The sequence below is a fragment of the Thalassophryne amazonica genome, chromosome 7 (assembly GCF_902500255.1).
Source record: "Thalassophryne amazonica chromosome 7, fThaAma1.1, whole genome shotgun sequence".
NCBI classification, from domain to species: domain Eukaryota; kingdom Metazoa; phylum Chordata; class Actinopteri; order Batrachoidiformes; family Batrachoididae; genus Thalassophryne; species Thalassophryne amazonica.
Window position 1 is genome coordinate 4,196,767 of NC_047109.1, and position 24,770 is coordinate 4,221,536.

General features: G+C 41.9%; 2 protein-coding genes across 5 annotated transcripts in view; both read right to left on the bottom strand.

Annotated features, from left to right (window-relative positions):
• Positions 1 to 7,197, bottom strand: part of pi4kb (phosphatidylinositol 4-kinase, catalytic, beta) — a 62,047-nt gene extending 54,850 nt beyond the window's left edge. For all 3 annotated transcript variants that reach the window (XM_034173736.1, XM_034173738.1, XM_034173737.1), the window contains exon 1: positions 7,060 to 7,197. The gene's annotated coding sequence lies outside the window, so the exon portion shown is untranslated. The remainder of the gene's footprint in view (positions 1 to 7,059) is intronic.
• A 9,684-nt stretch (positions 7,198 to 16,881) lies between these two features.
• The window catches only part of selenbp1 (selenium binding protein 1), a 98,572-nt gene continuing 90,683 nt past the window's right edge, over positions 16,882 to 24,770 (bottom strand). For both annotated transcript variants that reach the window (XM_034173741.1, XM_034173740.1), the window contains exon 12: positions 16,882 to 17,239. In XM_034173741.1, coding sequence (XP_034029632.1) covers positions 17,077 to 17,239 — 163 coding nt within the window. In that variant the 3' untranslated portion in view covers positions 16,882 to 17,076. The remainder of the gene's footprint in view (positions 17,240 to 24,770) is intronic.

Genomic DNA, 24,770 nt, shown 5'->3' on the forward strand with positions numbered 1-24,770 from the left:
CTTCACGGCGTTCATCGCCTACGTTCACCAATTTGTTCTGCATGTTTTAGAAGTGGAATGAAGTTGATTGGGTTAAGCATGTGACATCAGGACCTCTTAAAGTAAAAATATGACATTTCCCGCCACCACTGGGGGGCGCTATGGTGCAGGTGGGAACTTAAGATATGTAGACATTCAGGGCGGAGCCCTCATCATGTCCAGCAAGTTTGAAGGCTCTATGATGAAGTATGTGGGCGTGACAGCCGTTCGAAGTGAAATGGCGTGCTCCAAAAAGCTCGCCAAAGTTTGACGACCCCTAGCAGCCACGCCTTTTGACTTAATTAGAATCTTTTGATAACTTTTGATCACCATTGTGTTGTGATGATTTTGACCAAATTTGAAGACAATCGGATGAAATCCCTAGGATGAGTTTGTTCAAATGTAAGTAGTGGAAATGGCCAAAAATGGCAAAAATTTGCTCAAAATCCAAACTTAAAATCAAAATGGCCGACTTCCTGTCGATATTTCACCATGACAGTAAGAGACTTTTTCGTGCGTCCTGGCATGGTAAATATGTGTACCGAATTTCGTGAGGCTACGATGAAAAAAGCCCAATGAGGAGGGGTTTTTGAAAATTTCTAGGGGGCGCTATTTCGCGATTTTTCTGCGACCATGTGCGACGCCCCCAAAATATCGAATTTCGGATCCGGCCGGACAACTTTGGAAAGTTTGGTGAGTTTTTGAGCATGGGAAGAGGCCGAAATTTCGATTTCAAAAGTGATAATAATAATAATAATAATAATAATAATAATAATAATAATAAACAGCGCAATTACAATAGGGTCCTCGTAGGACGTTGCCTACTCGGGCCCTAACTAGGAGTGCAAGCAGTCATATACGGGCCCTTGTTCCGCGCGACTGCCTACCCAGGCCAGTGGGTGCCCTTGTGACCACATGTGGGCATGTGCATGCAGGGGTAACCACTCATCACACAGTTCAAATTTTAAACAAATCACACAATGCATCAAGGAGTTATGACATGTTGATTGTTCATCCACTAGGGGGCGCTCAGTGTACAAACAGAGGGGCTGGGTGTGTTCAGGGGCCAACCGTCATCATACATGTGACGTTTCAAGTCAATCAGGCAAAGCATGAAGGAGTTATCATGACTTGATGTTCTATGGTAAAGGGTCAAAATGGCGGCACGATAGCGGCCACACCCTTCAACATAGAGAAAAGCTTTCGATAACTTTTGGTCAGTATCATCTTTGGATGCTGTCAAAGAAGACGACTTTGGAAAGTTTGGTGCGTTTTTGAGCATGGGAAGAGGCCGAAATTTCGATTTCAAGAGTGAGAATAATAATAATAATAATAAATAATAATAATAATAATAATAAATAGTGCAATTACAATAGGGTCCTCGTAGGACGTTGCCTACTCAGGCCCTAATAAAAAGAAAACACTTCCGTAAGAAGTAAATTTGCTCTCATAAAGATGAAATCCTGGATGAAAAACTTTCTGAATCAGTTTTTCACACTTTACTGTTTCACTGAAATATGTGGTGAAGATGATCATTGGTTAAAATTGCTTCGCTGCTTTTTTAACAGTGTGGCATTGCTGTTCACACTTTTTCCTCCTCCTTCTCTCTCTCTCTCGTTGTGAGGGAACAAGACTCTTTATTCTAACACCGTCTTTGTGGCTTATTTGAGCAAACTTTGGAAACATGAAAGCTTTCATTTGTAATATAAAGCCTTAATGTGTCACTAGCTACGCAGGCAGAAGGAGCTGTTTTTGTTGGAAGACTTTAGTGGAGTTTTTGTTCTCTCACTCTGAGCTGCAGTGCTGTGACTCCGCTCGGCTCGGCTGGCTGCGGGAAGGGACGAGCAGACAGCAGTCCGATCAGCACAGACTGGCTGGATTAAACAAAAATACAACGGCACTACGCTGTTGTTCCATTGTCTGGGGAGAACCATGGCTTTAGACAAACTTTGAAGCGTCCAGTCACTTGTTCCACGTCTGTCGCAGCAAACCCAAACCACTGACGAAACTCGCTCTCCATTAGCGGTTAGCCATGTTTGTTATTGTGTGAAGGAAACGGGACGGGGAGCGGGGAGCTACGGAAGGTCCTGGGGACAAAAAGGTGCGCCGCTGCAAGAGGAGAAAAAACAAAACAAAACAAAAAACCTCGAATTAATCGATATATCGCCCAGGCCTATTTTGACTCCACGGGATGAGCTCTTGCTTGGAGCCCCAGATCGAGGGAGATTATCAATGGTCTTGTATGTCTTCTATTTTCTTACAATCGCTCCCGCAGTTGATTTATTCACACCAACCTGCTTGACTATTGTAGTGTAGAAGAATTTCTAGGTCCATATTTGAACTGTGATGAACTATCAAGTGTCCTGATCTGAACTGTATGTCCTCTGGCTGAACTAGCAGGTGTTCAACCCAAAAAAAAGGGCTCTATTAGTCATTCAGTCTGTCAGGGGCTTTCCAAGGCCTTTATGTGCTTTCCCGCAGGCCACGTGCGAGGGGCCTCGGGCCAGCTGCACCTGTGGCTGAGGCCACGTGCGGGGGGCCTCAGGCCAGCTGCACCTGTGGCTGAAGGTCTTTTAAAAAAATCAGTTGTAAATCCTTCACGTTTTAATGGGAGCGTTTGTCACATTGAAATAATGGCCTAACACCTGCTTAGGGTTCACTAGAGGACGCTTCCAATAGAAAACCATGTCTTGGGAATGAAATAAATAAAAAAGTCTAACCGAACACTTCGGGAGGACACTAGAACCGAACACTTCTGGAGGACACTAGAACCGAACGCTTCGGGAGGACACTAGAACCGAACGCTTCTCGACGCCACTAGAACCGAATGCTTCTCGACGCCACTAGAACCGAACGCTTCTCGACGCCACTAGAACCGAACGCTTCTCGACGACATTTGAACCGAACGCTTCTCGACGACATTTGAACCAAACGCTTCTCGACGACATTTGAACCAAATGCTTCTCGATGCCACTTGAACCAAACGCTTCTCGATGCCACTTGAACCAAACGCTTCTTGACGACAGTTGAACCAAACGCTTCTCAATGACACTTGAATTGAATGGGCCGTACCAACAGGGGCGTCGGACTGGGGGGGGTAAAGGGCACTATGTACCCAGGGCCCAGAGCATGGGGGGGGGGAACTGGCATTAAATACATTTTTGTGTTGCATGTTATTAATGTCCATACAGTTCATGTTGTAAAAGAATATAATTAGAATGAATGTATAAATGTTGCAAAACAAAATTCTGCTCTAACAATAACATTGAAAGATCTCTGAGGGCCCTTCCACCCCTGCACCGTTGTACAATGGTTTAGTCCAGGTGCACAGGCGGCGGCGGCACCTCCCCCCCCCACACACACACACACACCCCACACGGGATCTGACAGAAAGAGGAGGTGTTTAGTAGAGCTGAAACAACTAATCTGTTTAATCGATTATTAAAATAGTTGTCAACTAATTTAGTCATCGATTAGTTGTTAAATAACTTTTTTTCAACCGCAAATGTTTCGTTTCTTCCATATAAATCAACTGTTTCTGCAGCGCGGCCTTGCTTTGAACATTGAACCAATCAAAGCAGTGATTCAAAGATCGAAGCAGTGCTTCAATCTGCTGCTTTGTTGATTCATTGTTTTATTTCGCTTTATCTTAATTTTTCCCCAGTAAAACCCCAAAGGGCATATGTCTGTGAGTAATATTTACCTTTTTTATGTTAATCGGAACTATTATGTTCTTCTGAAACAGTTGATAGATGTATTTTATAACTTAAAAACAAGACCGATGCTAACGCATTAGCATGTCTATGGCGTTTTCGATGTTAAAGTTAGCATTAAGCTGTTGCAGCTATCAGCACATTTGTGTGCATTTGTTTTCTGCATAATAATTCATGGCTCAGCGTTTGTTGTCGTAAAAGAGTCAAATGTTTACAAATTGTAATATTTTTAATTTATTTTTTTTTATTTATATATCAATAAAAATAGCAACAACAATAATAGGAATATAATAACCAGTAATGTTACAATTTTAGAGAAAAGAACAGAAAAGATAAATCCAACTAACAATGAACATAAATAAATATAGAAATAAGTGTTTCCTCTGAACACCTAGTGACACTTAAACCTCCACCCCTGTTTTCATCCATTCATCCATCCATTTTCTTCCATTTTATCCGGAGTCAGGTTGCGGGGGCAGCAGCTCAAGCAAAGCTGCCCAGGACCCTGGCTTTGTATGGCGGAGCTGGGGTCCCACCCTTGTTTTATTTAAGTTTAATGACAACTTGTTTTGGTCAAACCACAGCTAAGCTGTGTTTTTACACAAGAAAAAATAAATAAATAAAATGCAGTAAACTGGACATTTGTGTCTTTTTTCATGAAAATATGTTTTTAAAGATCACATATTCCACTTTAGTCAGGCCTTTAAAATACTTTCTGAACTCTTGCTGTAATATGTTGTCAGTGGTTGAGATAGTTGCTGCAGGCATCTAAAAATGCTCATAATTGGGTGAAACCTGATGGAAATCTCTCTGTGGTGTGTCAGTCATGTATGTATGCGCAAAATAAAACAAAACACTACTCCAGGTATGTTTTTGACACGAATATAACATAACTTTGTTACAAGCTCAAACGTTGATGTTGCGTGATAAAGACCTTTTAATAATAACTCACTTAAAGAAATAATGGCAAAACTCACATGTAAGTATAAAAAAAACAAAACAATACGTTTAATCAAAAAAATTATCGACCAATGAACTGATTACTAAAATAATTGTTAGTTGCAGCCCTAGTGTTTAGGCTGAAATAAAATATGTCTTTCCTAAAAAAAAAAAAAATCAAAGTCCGTATTTCAAAAAGACGAGGGAAAAAAAGGACAGGGAAAGAAAACTAAATGAGGGAAAGCAGCTGCTAACCAAATTCTTTGAAAAGAGAGGTGAGCTTGAAAGCGAGCTATATTGAGTTGGGGGGTCTGGGGGTCTGTGCATTTTAACAGACGGGAATGCACCAAATTGCACCATTTTTCTAGAAAATGGTGCAATTTGGTCCCCCAGACTAGTGATGGGATGAACAACACTGGTGCATCAACACTGTGCTGAGCACACAAGAGTGAAACCCCGTATTGGTGTGCGTATCGCTTTAAGAAAAAAAATCATGTGAGCGATACAGGAACTGTGTCGTTCAACTGCGCCGCGCCAAATTGTGTTTATAAGGAAACAAACTATCGACATGTTGCAGATTTGTTGGATGGAGTTTTGCTTGCCCTCACCTTGCTCCACTGACTTCATGGCACGTTTCCCCAGTCTGGAATAATTTTGATCTTTTGACGCCAAATAAGGTAAATCTTTTTCTCCTTTGGGCATTGTTTAGTGTTATTTTTCCAATTAGATATGTTTGTACTCCTTTTCAATACTGGAAGAATAACCAGAAAACATATCCACACCTTTATCAACTCGCACTGACGTGTTTATGTTCACCATCTTCATCTGTACCCTGTGAAAGAGTTTTTTCTAAGGCAGGGGAACTGCTGTGTAAGAGGAGAAATCGCCTTGGAGCAAAGCCACTTCAGAAACATTTGTTCCTCAATAAAAATGCATAAATGAATCTATTTTTAGTATTTTATTTCGTATGCTTTAACACTTAAGTTAACAAATTTCCATACATAAGTTACAAATTTTAACTTAACAAATTTGCTATATTTTACAAACCAACTCAGTTTAGCATTTACACAAACAAGGTTTTAAGTAAATTTTAAACGCTTCTCATGAACAGCTTAACTCGACACACAAATTGAGCACATGAGCTTATGCAATGATGAGATCATATTTTAAATAGAGGACTGGCGATTAACTATTTCACAGGCTGATGTTGGGTTTGCAGGTTAGCTTTTCTTATTTTCATTTTATTTACCTGCAATGACTTTATAACTACTGTAGGGGTCACTACTGAGCGACCAACACAGTGTCAATACAGTGCCGACACAGTTTGTGTAGTGTGTCAATACACTCCTTGAGGTATCATCATCCCATCACTACCCCAGACCCCCCAACTCAATATTGCTCCCCCAACTTTAAAAAGGGTTCTGACTCCCAGGTGTGATCTCAGGTATACATCATTTAGACCTGGTTTGACTACACATTAGAAATTTGGTGTTTGCGTTAATAAAAAAGAACAGTGTGTGTGTGTGTGTGTGTGTGGGGGGGGGGGGTCTTCAATATGGCTTTTACCTAGGGTCCAGAATTTGGTGCTACGCCCCTGCGTACCAAACTACGAAATGGGCAAAATGAGGACTGATAATCACAAAATGGAGGTAAAATGTAACGAAATGGTGCAGAGTGAACCAGACTGACTCCAAGTAATTACTTTTATTTAATTGTTTGGCTTGTTTTTTTGTGAGATGCTCAGTACATGTAGTAGGGGCGCGCCATCTGGCGTTCAAGAGATGAAACTTCAGTCAATGGGTCAATCTGCTCCATTTCGTGATTATCAGTCCCCATTTCGTCCCATTTAGCTAAAAAAAAATCTTCATAAAAGTACTTAATTGAATCATATTTGGAGTCAGTCTGCTCCATTTTGTTAAGTTTTACCCCCGTTTCGTTATCAGTCCCCACTTCGCTCAAAAATAATTAAAAGTAATTAACTGAATCATATTTAATCATATTTGGAGTCAGTCTGCCCCATTTCGTTACTTTTTACCCCCATTTCGTGATTATTAGGCTCCATTCGCCCCGTTTCGTATTTTAGTATAGCCGCGCTTGTTCTTGAAGATAATTAAACTTTGAGGATTTAAATTCCACTAAGTCGGTCAACAGTTTTCAAAGGACACATATCTACAGATGAGCGGTAAATGAAGACATTTCCCTGCACTTCGATCCAGTAAAACCCCTGAACATTAAGGATAAGAATTAGAGAAATCGGTTCAATGTTTACAGCGGCTAGCTGTTAGCATCAGGTTAGCCGCTAACCGTTAGCACACACCAGCAGCTCTTCTTCAGACGAGCTTCCGTGTGCCGAGTTAATGTCAAAAATCATTCCAGCTCAGTAACCAACCTGCGCAGAATTTAACGAATCTCAAAACTTCTTTTCTTCCCACTTTGTATTTTCCATGGCCACAGCGAGCTGCTCTACGAGTCCACCGCCAGAGGGGGGCGCTACATGTCCGTCTCACCGACTTCTTCCTTCTTCTGCAGCACATGGATGACGGGGACGTGAGCGCCCCCTGTTGCACGGACACCTTAAAAAACAAACGTTTTAAATTTTAATTTTTAGAAAATCTTCACAACACTTCCATTTATCATATCAATAATTTGAAATACTAAAGAAAATGAAGTGACAAAAATGAAGGCAGAGTCACCAGAATCAACTCTTCCTGAACCCAAAAATAAGAGAAACAGGGCTGAACCCATTGGACGTCTGGACCTGATCCCCGTTATGGACTGGGTACTGGGTCGGGTTGTGGAAGCCAGTGAGCTTGGTGCTTTTGTTGGTGAGGACAGGTTTACTGATTGTGACTTAGGGGACGGTGTTGTGAGTCGATGGACACTCTGACTGCAGCACAGAGTCTCTTAGTTTGAGATGGTCCTGGATCAAGACTAAGATTCAGGATTTTAAGGACTTCCTGGACTTATCCACTGATCTCAGCAGGGATCTTTGTGTCTCTGGGTCCTCAGCCTTTGAGATTAAGAGACACCTGGGAAGATCTTATGGAGTCATGAGGTCAAAGGTCAGAGGTGTTTGGTGATGCTGATGTCTTTACAGGAGAATGAAGGTCCAAGTCTTCAGGGTCCTGCTGCTTCCTGTCTGTCTGGTTGTCAGACTTGGAGTCTAACCAGTGTCCTAACGTGAGGACTGGATGTCTTTGGTCCCAGGTCTCTGTGGAGGATCTTTGGGTCGCGTTGGAATGACTTTGTTTCCAATGAGCGGTTACTTCATGAGACTTAGATAAGGAGGATCACCGACACTGTGAGGGAACATCAGACACCACATTTAGTCCATGTGGGGAGTTTCTGTGGACATGATCCAGGACACAGGTGTCTCAGTGAGGAGTACCCCAGAAACTTGAGAAGGTCAAGGACACGCTCGTGTTTCACTTAGTCAAGGACACGCCCACATTTCCACCTAGTCAAGGACACGCCCACGTTTCCACCTAGTCAAGGACACGCCCACGTTTCCACCTAGTCAAGGACACGTCCACGTTTCACCTAGTCAAGGACACGTCCACGTTTCACCTAGTCAAGGACACGCCCACGTTTCACCTAGTCAAGGACACGTCCACGTTTCACCTAGTCAAGGACACGCCCACGTTTCCACCTAGTCAAGGACACGCCCACGTTTCCACCTAGTCAAGGACACGTCCACGTTTTCACCTAGTCAAGGACATGCCCACGTTTCCACCTAGTCAAGGACACGCTCATGTTTCACCTGGCTGAAGGATGAAGCAACCTGCAGCACGAAAGCTGCAGCATCATTTTTAATCCGGATTACACAGATTAGCTGCAGTGCAAATAATGAAAGTGCATCCAAGCAAAGTGTGACGTGTTTAATGCTCAACTCCAGAACAGAGTCTTTGTTCCTGACACATAATGAGGTGCAAAATTAATTTACTGCTGGATGAACCACTACAGAAAGAAAGAAAGCTGCCACAACTCCAAAGTTTAATGATCATTAAAGCATAATGTTCCTGATCAGTTCCAGGAGACTGTCCAATAATAATAGTAGTAGTAATAATAATATTGTGGAAATTCTGACAGCTGAAAGAAGGAGCATCAATTTCCCATTTTGACACTTTATTTCCCCTCTTTCACACAACTCACAGGCCTTTTATAACAGCTCGGCTCTGCCCATTAACCTCACAGGAATTGTGGCAGGAAAAACACCACAGGGGGCCAAGACAGCCTGTGGTGTGCACAGAAGGAACACACATTACCAGTCACCCGTACAGGGGCCGAGACAGGAAACATCAAGATGCACATCTCGGCGTGTTCACTCCTGCAGGACAGAGGACACACTCTCACCACCGGTGGCGACACTTTGGTTTGCACTTCGCACATCTGGCCGTGTGACCACACATCAAACAGGAAACACACTTGGTGTGGTGAATTTATGGAGTTTTCATGTTCTCTCCATGTCTGTGGGTTTCCTCCCCACTATCAAAAACATGTTCATTTAGGGTCTGCTCCCAGATGGTACTCCCACATACCCAACAGATGAATCTCATTTTTGCTGCTTGTGTCCACCACAGTGTTCTTTTTGGTCATCTGAAGTTTATGACCATAGCTGAGGATAGGAGTGTTAATCAAGTCTAACCATCCAACTCAGCCCTTTCTGCACCACAATGGTCCAGTACAGTGTCCACAGGACCTCAAACACTACCTCAATCCATCTGTTGCACCATCTTACCACCACTCATGAATAAGACTTGAGTTTCCCCACTTGGGCACCCACAGAGGACAGTCCACTCTTTTCTGACAGAGGACCATGGACTCAGATTTGGAGGCGCTGATTCTCATCCCAGTTGCTTCACACTCTGCCTCAAATCTGCTCAGTGTACATCAGAGGTCACTGCCTCATGAAGCCAATAGAGCCACATCATCTGCAAAAAAGCACAGATCAAACTCTGAGGTCACCAAATGCCATCAGCAATCTCAGAGCAAACATTGCATCTGTAGTGCTCTTTGTCTGCATGAAACCATGTTGCTGTTCACATATCTTCACCTGTGTTGGGTTGTCATCTGTTTAGAGGGGTTTAGTGTCTTTTCTGTGTGTCCTTTTATCACACAGTTCACCTGTCCTGTCCCCGTGTCTTGCTCCTCCTCTCTTGTCCTGCACCTGCTTCCATGTCTGTGATGTCCGTGTCCCTTCTTGTGTGAATGAACACGTGCGGTTTTCCTGAACTTGCCTACATGTATTAATGTTCTGTGTATGTGATGTGCCTCTTAGGGGAGGTGATGGTCTAGTGGTTAAGCGTTGGGCTTGAGACCAGAAGATCCTTGGTTCAAATCCCAGCCTGACTGGAAAATCACTAAGGGCCCTTGGGCAAGGTCTTTAATCCCCTATTGCTCCCGGTGTGTAGTGAGCGCCTTGTATGGCAGCACCTTGACATCAGGGTGAATGTAAGGCATTATTGTAAAGCGCTTTGAGCATCTGAGGCAGATGGAAAAGCGTGATATAAATACAGTCCATTTACCCCTCTGTCTCCTTCTGCTGTCACTTTGTAGCTTGTGCTACAACCACCGTGCATGGTTGTACCGGCGTGGGACCCCACCCCTCAGGCTTACAGCGTATTCCTTCCTGGTGTGTTGGTCTTTATTTTCTCCCAGTGATTTTTTTTTATATTGTCTTGATCTTGTCACAGTTTAATTCTCTGACATTATTTTCACATTCAGACACTCTTTGATTTCCCTCCTTTTCTGGTTAAGTCTGTTATCTCTTACAACCCCAATTCCAGTGAAGTTGGGACGTTGTGTAAAATGTAAATAAAAACAGAATACAATGATTTTCAAATCCTCTTCAACCTATAGTCAATTGAATCCACCACAAAGACAAGATATTTAATGTTCAAACTGATAAACTTTATTGTTTTTGTGCAATTATTTGCTCATTTTGTAATGGATGCCTGCAACACGTTTCAAAAAAGCTGGGACAGTGACAACAAAAGACTGGGGAAAGTTGATGAATGCTCAAAGAACACCCGTATGGAACATTCCACAGGTGAACAGGTTAATTGGAAACAGGTATGTGTCATGATTGGGTATAAAAGGAGCATCCCCAAAAGGCTCAGCCGTTCACAAGCAAAGATAGGGTGAGGATCACCACTTTGTGAACAACTGCGTGGAAAAAATAGTCCAACAGTTTAACAACAATGTTTTTCTACATTCAATTGCAAGGAATTTAGGGATTCCATCATCTACAGTCCATAATATAATCAGAAGATTCAGAGAATCTGGAGAACTTTCTACACGTAAGCAGCAAGGCTGAAAACCAACATTGAATGCCCGTGACCTTCAACCCCTCAGGTGCCACTGCATTAAAAACCAACATCATTGTGTAAAGGATCTTACCGTGTGGGCTCAGGAACACTTCAGAAAACCATTGTCGTCGCTACATCTGCAAGTGCAAGTTAAAACTCCAGCGCAAAGTTCAAAAGCCAGCATCTGTGATGGTATGGGGGTGTGTTAGTGCCCATGGCATGGACAACTTACACATCTGTGATGGTATGGGGGTGTTAGTGCCCACGGCATGGACAACTTACACATCTGTGATGGTATGGGGGTGTTAGTGCCCACGGCATGGACAACTTACACATCTGTGATGGTATGGGGGTGTTAGTGCCCACGGCATGGACAACTTACACATCTGTGATGGCACCATCAATGCTGAAGGTCCATCCAGGTTTTGGAGCAACACATGCTGCCATCCAAGCAACGTCTTTTTCAGGGACGTCCCTGCTTATTCCAGCAAGACAATACCAAGACACATTCTGCACGTGTTACAACAGCGTGGCTTCGTAGTAAAAGAGTGCGGGTACTAGACTGGCCTGCCTGCAGTCCAGACCTGTTGCCCATTGAAAATGTGTGGCGCATTATGAAGCGCAAAATATGACAACGGAGACCCCGGACTGTTGAACAACTGAAGTAGTACATCAAGCAAGAATGGGAAAGAATTCCACCTACAAAGCTTCAACAATTAGTGTCCTCAGTTCCCAAACGCTTATTGAGTGTTGTTAGAAGGAAAGGTGATGTAACACAGTGGGAAACATACCACTGTCCCAGCTTTTTAGAAACCTGTTGCAGGCATCCATTTCAAAATGAGCAAATATTTGCACAAAAACAAAGTTTATCAGTTTGAACATGAAATATCTTATTTTAAACCATTTACATAAAGATAAAGTTTAGACTCGATCAGATGGTCCTTTCTATACAAAGTTTTGAGGAAATTTGGATTTCAGGATAGTTTTATTGAAATAATTAAAGCTCTCTATAACGAGCCCTCAGCCCGTATTAAAGTTAATGGGGACCTTTCGGCCTCTTTTGTCCTGGAACGTGGTTGTAGACAGGGCTGTCCACTCTCCCCCCTTCTATTTGATCTATTTATAGAGTCATTAGGCCAACTGATAGGCAGAATCCAAGTATTAAAGGCATTACAATGGCGGGAACGGTCCACAAGGTGGCGCTGTTCACAGATGACATTCTGGTTTGCCTGGGTGACCCTGAGAGGTCTCTTCCTGAACTTATGACTATATTGTCTAAATTTGGCAAATTATTTGGATATAAAGTTAATATTTCAAAAACACAAGTGATGACTGTCAACTATAATCCCTCTGCAATTTTGAAGAATACATTTCATTTAAACTGGGAGAATGATGAAATTAAATACTTGGGGATAAATTTAACTGGAGACCTTACAGGGCTTTTCAGGGCAAACTACGTTCCACTATCTCAAAGGATAAAAGAAGATCTACATAGATGGGCTCTGGTGCCCTTCTTGAGCTTGAGCTCAATTAAAATGAATATCCTCCCGCGTCTGCTCTCCTTGTTCAGGAATCTACCAGTTGACGTCCCTGACACTCAATTTGATGAGTGGGACAAATGGTTCTCTAGATTTATATGGCAGGGCAAAAAACCAAGAATTAGGTATCTGACTCTTCAACTGGCTAAGGAGAAGGGGGGGGGGGGGTTGGCCCCCTTTGCATGAAAAATTACTATTTTGCTTCTCAAGTAGCCCCACTGCTTTATTAGTGTGATGAATCTTACCAGGTAAAGTGGAAGGAGATAGAGTTTGACTTCGCTAAACAATTCCCTATCCATGCTGCTTTAGCTGATGGGGTTCTGATGTGTTGCCTTGAGGAAGTGGGGAACCCCTGGTTAACTCACACTCTTCGGGTTTGGATAAAAGTGATTAACAACTGTGGAATCCATAAAATGAGACTGTTCAGGTGGGTGGCCTGTGACTCAAATTTTATTCCAAACAGGCGATTTCTGTTTTAAACTGTGGTCTAATACAGGTCTAACAACGTATCTCTCACTTACACAAAAGGGTTCTATACATTGTTTTGAATTTCTACAGGAAAAGCACGGTTTCAAACGGAGTGACCTACACAGGTATTTTCAAGTAAGATCATATATTGAACTTTTTTGTTTTTTGCCAGCTTGCACTCGGCCGAGACAGACGCACTTTTCTCTTCTCCCTCCCTCCTTATCTTTCCTGCTTCTGTGGCATGTTGTCTGTGAGGCTGCAGCTTTGCTCTTCTGGAAAACAACAAAAATGGATCTGTTAAAGTGGTCTCTGTACACAATTGACACTATTTTTTCTACAAGACATTCGGGGGCGGAGGACCCGACCTGTCCTGCCGGGACGCATGTGATGGGTTACGTGATGGACTCGTGGAGGAGATGGCAGGTCATGTGCCTTTACATGCTTTCTGTGGAGGACGTCGAAGATGTGTACTTATTCGGCTTGGTGGTGACCGGCTTTCTGCTGTGTGGAGCGGGCAGTGTGCTGGTTTACCGGAAAATCAAGAAAGTGGAAGCAGCTTTGATTGGTCCTTCCAGGCTGCCCTACATGATTGATTCGATTGGGAAGGCAGTGGCTGCGCAGTCGGCGGGTGTTAACCGCACGTTGGAAATCATCTTGAGCAGAATCGCAGCCCTGGAAACCCACTTTGATCGTCTGTGAAGACCACATTCTACATTCAGATGCATTGAGAGCCACTCTGTTCTCAGAACTGTGGAATCTTTCAGGCGTCTGCTAATCTGGTTATTCATTTGGCTTCCCCAAACACAGCTGCACTTCAAGGTCGCTGTGATAAAACCTCCTCAGAAGATCAACACTTAAGCCTCACTCCCTGGTCTTCCCCCCTCCCCTCAGCTTCTCCAGCTCTGAGGTTGACTGTGACTGCTCAGGACTGTTAGGGCTGCCCCTCCCCCTCCAGGATTGTTGGACAAGGCCGTTGACGGCACCAAACAGGCTGCCTCCGGAGTGTTCTGATAAACTGGACCCTTTCAAATCTCGGTTGTCGTCCTGTGTCCTTGTTTTTGTCTGTGTGATTATTGTTTTTCTGTGCTGATGGGGATTTTTTTCCTCATTGCTGCTGTGTAACGCAGTGGCTATGAGGGTTTTTTTTTCTCCTTTTCCCTTGTGTTTTGCTTTCATATATATGTTTTATGTACCAGAGGGCCTATGTGTTGTGTGTTGTTTGTTATGGGTCGGTGTTGGTTTGCTCAGCCCTGCTGTTGACCAAGGCAGGGATGTACATCTGGAGCTGGTCCCCGGGCGCCTAATGGCGACTTCTGCTCCTACTGGCAAATAGGATTGGGTTAAATGCAGTAGACACATTTCATTGTGCAGGGAACATGTTCTTCTGTGCATATGACAATAAAATTCCTTTGAATGTAAATTAGCAGTTTTTCCTCATTATTAAATCTGCCTTCTCAGTGACTCCTTCCAAATCCATCTCCAGTCTATACACTGCTCTATCTCTGGCTAACAACAACAACAACACCTTTTATGTGAAAGAAAAATGGGAAAGGGAAGCAGGTATTAAGCTAAGTGAGGCAACCTGGAATGTGATATAGAAATTCCAGTGGACAACATCCAACTCTATGGATTGGAGGGAGCGCTGCTGGAAGAATGTTATCTGGTTCTTTAAGACACCAGCATGACCTGTTGGAGACAGTGCGGTTCAACAGAGGCTAACCACTACCATATTCTTTGGAAATGTCACAAGTTGAACTTATTTTGGAGAGAGGTCAGAGACTCCTTAAGTAAAGTTTTCAATATTCAAATACCTTTACATTTTGAATCCCTTTACCTGGGGTACACTCCATTTATAAAAACAAGGAGCAACATAAAATGGTGGCAAGTAAAAAAAATAGATTACCAGGAAATGGCTAAGTCCAAATCCCCCTAACCTGGAGGACTGGGTGGACATCATCCTGGAAAATTTCAAGATGGAGAAGCTGACCTCTCTATTAAAAAACCAAAAGTTCTATATTTGGAAGAACTGGCTTGAATTCATAACCCCTGAGAGCAGATTTTGTCTGAACACACTGGTACTGTAAACCACCTAAAAGTGTATGATTACAACTATTTTATTAGTTTTTTCTCTGTCTCTCTCTCTGATGGCGGCAGTGCCTGGCGGAGCACCCCTTTGTTGTTCTTGTATATAGTTTAAGTTGTTGAATTGCGTAAAGGCAGGTCGAGTTGTGTGCTTGAGAACAAGATTGGCTATGATTTACCGTATAGAATATGTTCTGTCTTCTTGGATTTCTCCCTTTTTGATCCCCGGTTTCCTTTTTGAATGTGAGATGAGCTGCTGGCCTGTAATATTGGGGTGAAGGGACATTCTCAAAGAGGCCCGGACTCATCTGGAGGGATACTGAGCACACTCTACGGTCTTTAAAAAAGAGAAAGGGAATGCATCTGTGTATATGCTTTGTACTTTTATACTTAATAAAAATAAAATATATCTTGTCTTTGTGGTGTATTCAATTGAACATAGAGGATTGAAGAGGATTTGTAAATCATTGTATTCTGTTTTTATTTACATTTTACACAATGTCCCAACTTTATTGGAACTGGGGTTGTATCTTCTTGTCTTCACTCCAGTCCCATGTGCAGGTTTCATTCCACTCTTGGTTTTTACACCAGTTGCTTTTTGTTCTTTTCATATTGGTTTTTTTTTTTGTATGGAGTGCTCTCTCTGCCCCTTTTGGCAGTGGACGTTTTGTTTTTGTCACTCTTAGATTACCAGCTTTTGGATTTTGTCACCTTACTGAAAGACTGTTGCATTTTTGAATTCTGGTTACTTTCTTCTCATTGTTGGACTACTGCAGTATTTTGGGGCTTGGGACTGTGTTCACTCTGAATGGTTACTTGGTTATTTCACTGATCCTCTGTGTCTGCTGCCTGCACTGGGGTCTCGTCCTTTCCTCCTCTGTGGTTCTAACCACAACAACCTGTTTTCTGAGCCGAGCTTCTACGACTCTTTCCCGTAACTTCACGCTGTGGCTGATCATCTTGATGCCTCTGTAGTTCCTGCAGCTCTGGACATCACCCTTGTGCTTTAGGATCAGAACCAGAACAGTTCTTCTCCACACCTCAGGCATCCTCTCACTGTCCAAGACTTCATGAAACAAGCTGCACATCTTCAGTCATCCAGCCGCGCGGCGTCTCATCACCAGCACCAGTGCTCTTTGACACTGTGCCCTATTTAATGCCCCAAATCCAGTCTGCTGTATGTGACCAGCGAGAAGCAGGAAAAGAAAAAAGGAGACATCAGATTTACTTTCAGAATTTTTTTTATTGGCGGTTAAAGCACAAATAAAGTCACATTCGGAAAACCCGCAGAAAGAACTTTGGGTGAATGTTGCAAAGTGTAGGCGTGTGTGTAGCGTCGGCCTCATTCAGACACACAGACAGACACACAGACACGGGACTGAAACCAGGACATCAGCACGCAGACTTCACACCGCAGGGCGGGGAGACAGGCCTTCTTAAACATACAGAGTGGAAGTGAGTCTGGACACCCGCAGACGGAGACACCGATCCCTCACACGCATCAACAAACATGGTGAATAAATGTGATCGAGTGTCTGCTGGCAGACAGACAGTGAGCACTGCTCACATTTAGAGACCGTTTGGACGTGTGTCCTTCAGGCGGAGCAGGATGACACACGATAATAAGATTCACTGACTCACTTTGATTATTGGTCAGCATCATGTGACTGTAACACAAATCATGTCTCCGCCCTCCTCCAGGACTCCGCCCAGCTGAAACGATCTGCGTTCAGCCTGACGGCCTCTGATGAGAAAGACAGAGACGTCAGCCAACCAAACCTTCATTTCATCTGATTAAAGGACTTCACATCTCTCCCAGCAGGTGGCGCCAAAGAACCAATCAGTGGGTCAATAGATGAACTCACCAAAAAAATGATTAACACCAAAAACGTGACAAAGAGCTCAAAGGTTTTCTAATGATTCAGGATTTGTGTAGTTGCGACAGACGTCCATCACCTTTGATTACAAACAGGTTCATTTGTCTCAGTGACTTCAAAAACAGATTTTTCTTTACAGCCAAATGTCAGAGGTACAGTCTCCACCGGGGTATCTCAGCTCGTGGGCCAGCACTGGACCATCAGGTTCCTTGCCGAAGTCCACCAGGAACTTCTCATTTAAGGTGAGACCTCCGTTCACAGAGTCCACGTCCACCTGCATCATGACTGAACCCTCTCTGCAGAGACACACATGGTCATCACGTTCACAAAGACCAGCCTCAAAAACACGGAACACACAAACAAACGGCTTCAGGAGCAGTGACACAGATCAAGTTTCAGATCAATCAAAGATGATCAGGAAAAAAATTCTCGTTCAAGAACCAGTCTGCATTCAAGGAAGCTGAGGAACAAACACAAGAACATCTAAAGACTCACAGGATCCTAAGACAGGCCTTCAAAAGAACTGGTGAAGTAGTTAGTACTCATAGAAAAGATGACCTCTGCTGAGTAACCAGAGTCAGTGAGGTCTCTCAGGAAGATGGCGCCTGCACAGGAGCTGGAGGTGACACTCAACAGGCAGACGATTTAGGAGCAACAGCTTCAAACAGCAACCAACAGACACATGAATAAAATGGTGATTCAGATCAGGGTCTGTTCCAGCTGCTTTTAAACCTGCTGCAGTTCGACCTCTTCTTAAAAAACCTCACCTGGACTCGTCAGTTTTATCCCATTTTAGACCTGCGTCAGATGTGCCATTTCTATCTAAGGTTTTAGAAAAGGTGGTTTTTATACAGCTGCAGTCATTTTTAGAAGACAATCATATCTTTACAAAATTTCAATCTGGATTTACATCATGACAAAGCGCTGAGTCGGCACTTTGTAAGTTCATAATGACATCACTTTGTTTGTGGATTCAGGGAATCCTGCTGGTTCTGTTGGACCTCACAGCAGCCTTTGATACTGTGGATCACACAGTACCTGTTTCCCGGTTAGAACATCTTATTGGCATTCAGGGTACTGCACTTAAGTGGTTTAGATTATATTTGGCCAAAAGGAGTTTTTTTTTTTTTTTTGTTATGATTGGTGACCTCTCCCCATTGGCTGCTCCCCTGTGTTGTGGAGTGCCACAGGGTTCTGTTCTTGAGCCTATTCTATTTTCTTTGTACATTCTACCACTGGGGTCATTTATAGCTCAGCACAGCCCGTTCTCTCATTGCTATGCAGATGATCTGCAAATCTGTCTGCCTATGTAAAGCAGTTTTACCTGAATGATAGTAAAACTGAGACCATTGTGTTTGGACCTTCTGGCATATGGAATGTGGGAACACCAAACTTTGGTGCTCTGGCTAACTATGTAAAACCAGCTGTCAAGAATTTGTTTGTGATATTTGACAGCTGTTTGAGGTTCGATCAACTGTTTTTTTTCCAGCTTCATCTTCTGGCTAAAATAAAGCCCTTCCTCAGTAGATCTTCAGATGGCCATTCATGCTTTCATCAGCTCTAGACTTAATTATTGTAATGCACTTTATTTTGGTATTAACCAGTCGTCTCTTGCACATCTCCAGTTGGTGCAGAATGCTGCTGCTCGTCTTTTAACAAACAGTTTTAAATGTGAGCACATTACACCTGTCTTGTATTCACTCCACTGGCTTCCAGTTTGTTTTAGAATTGATTTTAAGATTTTAATGTTTGTTTTTAAAGCTATTATAGCCTCATACCTCCTTACCTGTGTGAGATTTTAACTCTGCGCACTCACAGTAGGACATTACGGCATCTTGCCAGCTTTATTTAGATGTTCCCAGGTCAAAATATAAATTCTGGGGTGATGGTGTTTTTGCGGTAGCTGAACCCAGACTGTGGAATAAGCTACCTCTTGACTTGTGCACTATTCCTGACCGAGCACTTTTTAAATCTAAGTTAAAGACTTATTTATTTAAGCTGGCTTTTAACTCCTCATGGGGAGGTGACACGTTCTGTTTTTACTTTGTTGTATGTGTGTTTTGCTCTTATTTTTATAAATGTGTGTTTTTCTGTAAAGCGCTTTAGAAATAAATGTTTGATTGACTGATTGATCCAGCAGGTTCTGTCTAGACGGGAGACTGAGGCAGTGACCTCTGGGCCCGTGGCTTTTTATCGTCATGTTCACAGTAAAAACAGGCAGTTATACCACACAATGAAATTCTTACTCTGTTTATTCTCCTCCGAAAATTTGCATGTAGAAAGTTCACATCAGACGATTAAAAAAAAAATAAAACACATTATAAAATACACAGTTAGACTGAAGAATATATTATATACACTATTTAAAAAAATGTACAGTTTAGAGGATGTGCAGTTTAGGAAGCATAAGGTGCATAAATAGTGAACAGAGCTGTTATAATAGAACTCGCGTGCTGTCCGTGGGGATCCATGGGCTCTAGATTGGGTTGTGTTTATAAAATAGGTAGCTGACATTTTTCAGCGGTGGTAATAAATTGAGCAGTGAGTTGGAATGGTGTGTGAGTCCAGAATGTTTTAGAACCTTAGACCTCAGCAATTTTTAGAAGCGGAACTCAACCTTTTTATTTCCTGTTAATCATGTCATTTTTATGTGTATTTATAAATGGTTCTTGTTATCACATACACACTATTATTATTGTCATTTTATTTAATTATGACTTCTCAGATATCTTGGAATTATAATTACTTCACAAATGTCACAATTATTTAAAGTCAACTATGGTAAATTGATGGATGAAATCAAAAAAGATCTTACAAGGTGGAAATCCTGCCTCTCTGACTTTTAGGGAGGATAGAATCAGAATAAACATACTGCCAAGATTACTTTTTCTCTTCCAGACACTCCCTCTGAACTGTTGTGTGTTGGGGGGTGTGGCTGGATATTTTGGTGTTCTTTTCTTTTCTTTGCTCTTCAGGTGGCATGGAAACTGATTCTTCTGTGGAGAAGGTGCTGACTGAAGAGTCCTTCACCCTCATCAACATCATGTGTAGCACCTGTGACTGGTGCTCACATGCAACCTTAAAGACTTTCAGCTGAAGCAGATAATTGGATGGCGTTCTGCATTTAAGTCATGTGTGATTCAAGCAGAACTGCCGGGAACTCGACCTTGTGATGTTCGTTTGTGAGACGCTGAGGACCGCGCCTGGGTTTGACACATCGAGCCCGTGAAGCAGGAAGGGTGAAGGACACATGCTGTCAGCACACATCAAAGGTGATTAAGTGTTTGATTAATTGTTGATAGTAACTTGGTATTTTGTTACGCAGTATACTGGAATTGTGATGAGAATTGTGCAGTTTGCTTCTCACTGCTGTGGCGTGCGGATAAGTGATCCTCCACCTGTTGTGAGAAGCTGCTTATTTGCATAAAGTTAAAAAGATACAGACCTGAATGTGTTGCTGATAGCGTGTGTCTTTTGAAAGATATTGTTGTAACTGCTGACTTACCTCACCTCTTCTTTGCTTCACAGAGAGTCAGTTTGTCGTGTCCACCTGGGGGGTGTTTGGCGGTGGTAGTGAGTCCAGGAGCGCCGGGCTTTGATCCTTGTGGGCGCTGGAGAGCGTGCCAACAGTCACTCCACCAGAAGGACGCTATTTTTGTTTTTACACCTTTTAAGCACAGCGGGTGAAATAAATATATTGTTTTTGGAACCGCTTTTCTGGTTATTTTTAGTGCTGGGTTCCGTCTGACGCAGGTCCGCTCCTCAACCCGCGTCGACACATAACATGAACATTCCAATGTCTACATTTACAACACTCAATAAATGGCTTTCAAAGGTTATATGGCAGAATAAACAACCATGGATTAGACTTAAAACCCTTACGTGTCCTAAAGAACGCAGAGGACTAAATATTCCAAATAAAAAATTACTATTCCGCGGCTCAACTCAGGTCAATGTTGACATGGGTCTGTAAAGAGGAAAAATCCATATGGGGTAGTATGGAACAAGGGGACTGTCCAGAGATACTTCTTGATACTGTCCCATGGTCAAAGAAGAAGAAAACAGTTACAAACAAATGGGTTAAAACTACTCTGTCTATATGGTCAAATATTAAAAAGGTACTAAATGTCCCTAACTCTCTATGTAGACTTATAAGGATTCATCATAACCCAGAGATCTCTCCTGCTTCAAATTTTAAAAACTGGGTCAAATGGTTGAAAGCGGAAGTCTGTTGTCTTGTCAGCAGCTGCAACAGAATTATGATATTCCAACCCAAGACTTTTACAAATTACTACAACTGAGGCTTTACCTACATAAAAATAACTATCTATAACTATCATAAAAATGACTTTTTTTAGTTCAGTAATTAAAAGAACTATCAATAGTAAATATGTTTCTCACATTTATAAAATATTACAACAGGAAGGTACTGTGAAAATGGGAGCTGGAAATGAATATAATAATTGAGAAAAAGGACTGGGAACAGACGTTACAGGAGGGACATAGGATAACAAAGAGTCCAATCCTCAGGGAATTCAAATGGAAAACTAAGGTCAGATTCTTTAGAACTCCTTTTGTCACTTCCAAATTTGGAAGAACTTCAGACCAGTGTTGGAGGGGCTGTGGTCTTGTGGGAGACCACACCCATATATTTTGGGACTGCCCAAAATTAACAAATTATTGGAAAGATATACAAAGTGAAATAAAAATATGCCTAGATGTTGAAATACCACTAGAGCCAAGTCTCATAATACTGGGAATATTTCCTAATGATCTCAGCTTAAATTCTAACTTTCCTTTACTAAAAATATTACTTTTAATTGCCAAGAAAATGATTATGGTCTCATAGCTTAGGCCCCAGCCCCCCAGTACTGCTCAATGGAGGAACAAATTACAAGAAGTGTACCATATGGAACGAATAACTGCGGGTCTACAAATGAAAACAGACTCATTTATGGACGAACGGTCTGCGATCCAAAGATACCTCTCAAATTGAACTGTTTTGCTCATTCCTTTTCTTTTTTCTTCTTGTAATGCAGGCTGTATTTTCTTTATGTATATGTATAACATGGACACAATGTAGAATTTAATTATAATTGACCTGTTATATCTGTAATTTTCTTCTGCAATTGTATAAGGTCACTTGCACTCAAAGTTTCTGATAATCAACTTAATAAAGACAAATTCCAAATATATATATATATATATATATAACTTCTATTTTGTCATGTGATTTTTAAATGGGCCACAACAGAAATAAGTGTTTTCACTTTCTTTTTTAACTTTTTATCACATTATCAAGGAACATTTTCAGAAAAAAAAAAAACCTTATTTCCATCATTAACAGGACTCAGAATGACAAAAAGAAGAGCTACATTAAATAAGGTCAAATTACGAAAAAAAAGTAAAAAAATGGGGTAAGAAATAAAATACCAAAAATGGATCATGAGTCTGTAGAGGGTTATTTCACAGTAACTGAGTATTTTCCAGTCACTAAGAATAGGATGGGCAGCTGTCACGTATGCATGTAAAAATCAGCTTGAGTAAGTGTAGGGAATAGATGTATCATGTTCCAAAGCATGACAGTGCACTTTTTACACAACTTTCCATTTTTTTATTTTTTATTTATTTTTTTTTTTTAGATATTTTATATGCTCGTACTCGTTACCGGATGTCTTGGAAGACAATGCACTCTGAAGCAAGCTTTCTTTTGTGAGATTTCTGTGGTTAACATGCACACAGTGTGTCCCTTTCCCACACTGCCATGTGAAAGAAACAATATGAAACATGTATTTCATTGAAAACATGAAATTCATGTAATCACAAGCTTTATTTCCTTGGAATAACAACTTCCAAATGACAAGAATCCAATAACACGATAAATTCAGCAGTCATAAAATGATGAAGTACTAATGGTAGAAAACGACACATGGCATAACCCTTCTGTCAGCCCATTTTAGATAAAGAAATTTAACCAAAACAAAGGGTAACAGGAATGAAAACCTAGTAACAGTACTGACCTATGTCAGTGCTGTGACTTGTCATTACTGTTTCCAGTACATTACCAGTTAAATACAACACCTAAACAGAAACAACTTTTATTCATAGAATAAGGTACCACACGCCCTATCAACATTTCTTTATATCCTGAGTTTTTTTTTTTTTTACTTCTTTTCCATAGATATCTGCACACTGAACGACCATCACAATGTGCCTCTCCTCCTGGGCAATTTGTGCCTTTGAAATGCAGTTATCAGCTACTTATTTCAATTATTTTGTTCAAACTTTAACTCAAACATTGCAACAAGTACTGAAACCTGAGGGCTTCAACAACTTAGGTTTTGTGGAGTTTCACCAATTCAGAGTTCAAATGTCACCATCAAAAAGTTTGAGAAAACTACAACCCCAATTCCATTGAAGTTGGGACGTGTGAAAAACAGAATACAATGATTTTCAAATCCGCTTCAACCTATATTCAACTGAATACATCACAAAGACAAGATATTTAATGTTCAATCTTTATTGTTTTTCTGCAAATATTTGCTCATTTTTGCCATGGCGGGCAGCTGTCCAACACCAGGAGCGGGTGGACCCAAGGTACAAACTCCCAAACCAGGCTTTGTGGTATAAGAAGTCATCATGTTTATTACAGGTAGTGGTTCGGCACACAGGTGGTCAGATAGCGGAGCAGAGGTACAAGCAGGATGAGGCACAAACATACTGATTTCCAGGCAGGGGTCAGAGGCATGAGCAAACACCGGCATTAAGGCTGAGGCAAAAAGACGTGGTCAACAAATACAGATCAAGGTACTGGTACACGGCAGGACTAATCAGGACTGGCAACAAGGAGGCTGGAGAGTGTGCACAAAGCGACAACAATCTGGCAAGGGGCTGTGAGGGTTTATATGCATGTGGACTAATTAGGGACAGGTGGTGAAACAAGGTGTACCATGAGTAGAAGGATCCAGAAAGGGGGCGTGGCTAATGAACAAAGAACCAACACTGTGCAAGATGGTGAGGAAGGGAGTGCACAAAACGGAGTGATGTAATAGACAAAGATATGTGAGCCGATGTCAAGAGCGTGAGTAAATGAAAACACAAAGCAGACAGGGCCAAAGTGTGAGAGGAGGACACAGAGCTAGTGTAGTGACATGACAACACAGCCGGAGATGCAAGAGGAAAGAAAACACAGAGCAGGTGCAGGGCACGGAGTGAAACAGAACTCAGAGGGGCGTGAGGAAAACCAGGGAACCATGAACAGAACATAATATGACTGGAAGCAGGCAAGAACATTAGGACTGATCGGAAACATAAATGCAAGAGCAGAACTAGACTAGGAAAACAAGGTGATGAATGAACTATAAGAAAAAAACAAGCTACATGAAAACAGAAAGCAAAACCCCGGTATAAAGCATAATAGATAACACACATGAGAAAATACACAAATGATAAACTAATAATTTGACAGAACAAAACTAGAACAGAACTGGGTGATGACAACAGAACAAAGTGACAAGAAACAAAATAACAAGAAGAACATAACCAAATAAATCCCAATGAAAACAAATATTAATAAATCAAAGCCGAAGCAGACTGAAAGCAACAGAAAGGAGGAAAACAAGGGCTCAGCCCCCTGACCCGGCCAAATCCCTGACAATTTTGAAATGGATGCCTGCAACACGTTTCAAAAAAGCTGGGACAGTGGTATGTTTACCACTGTGTTACATCAGCTTTTCTTCTAACAACACTCAATAAGCGTTTGGGAACTGAGGACACTAATTGTGAGTGTCATGATTGGGTATAAAAGGAGCATCCCCAAAAGGCTCA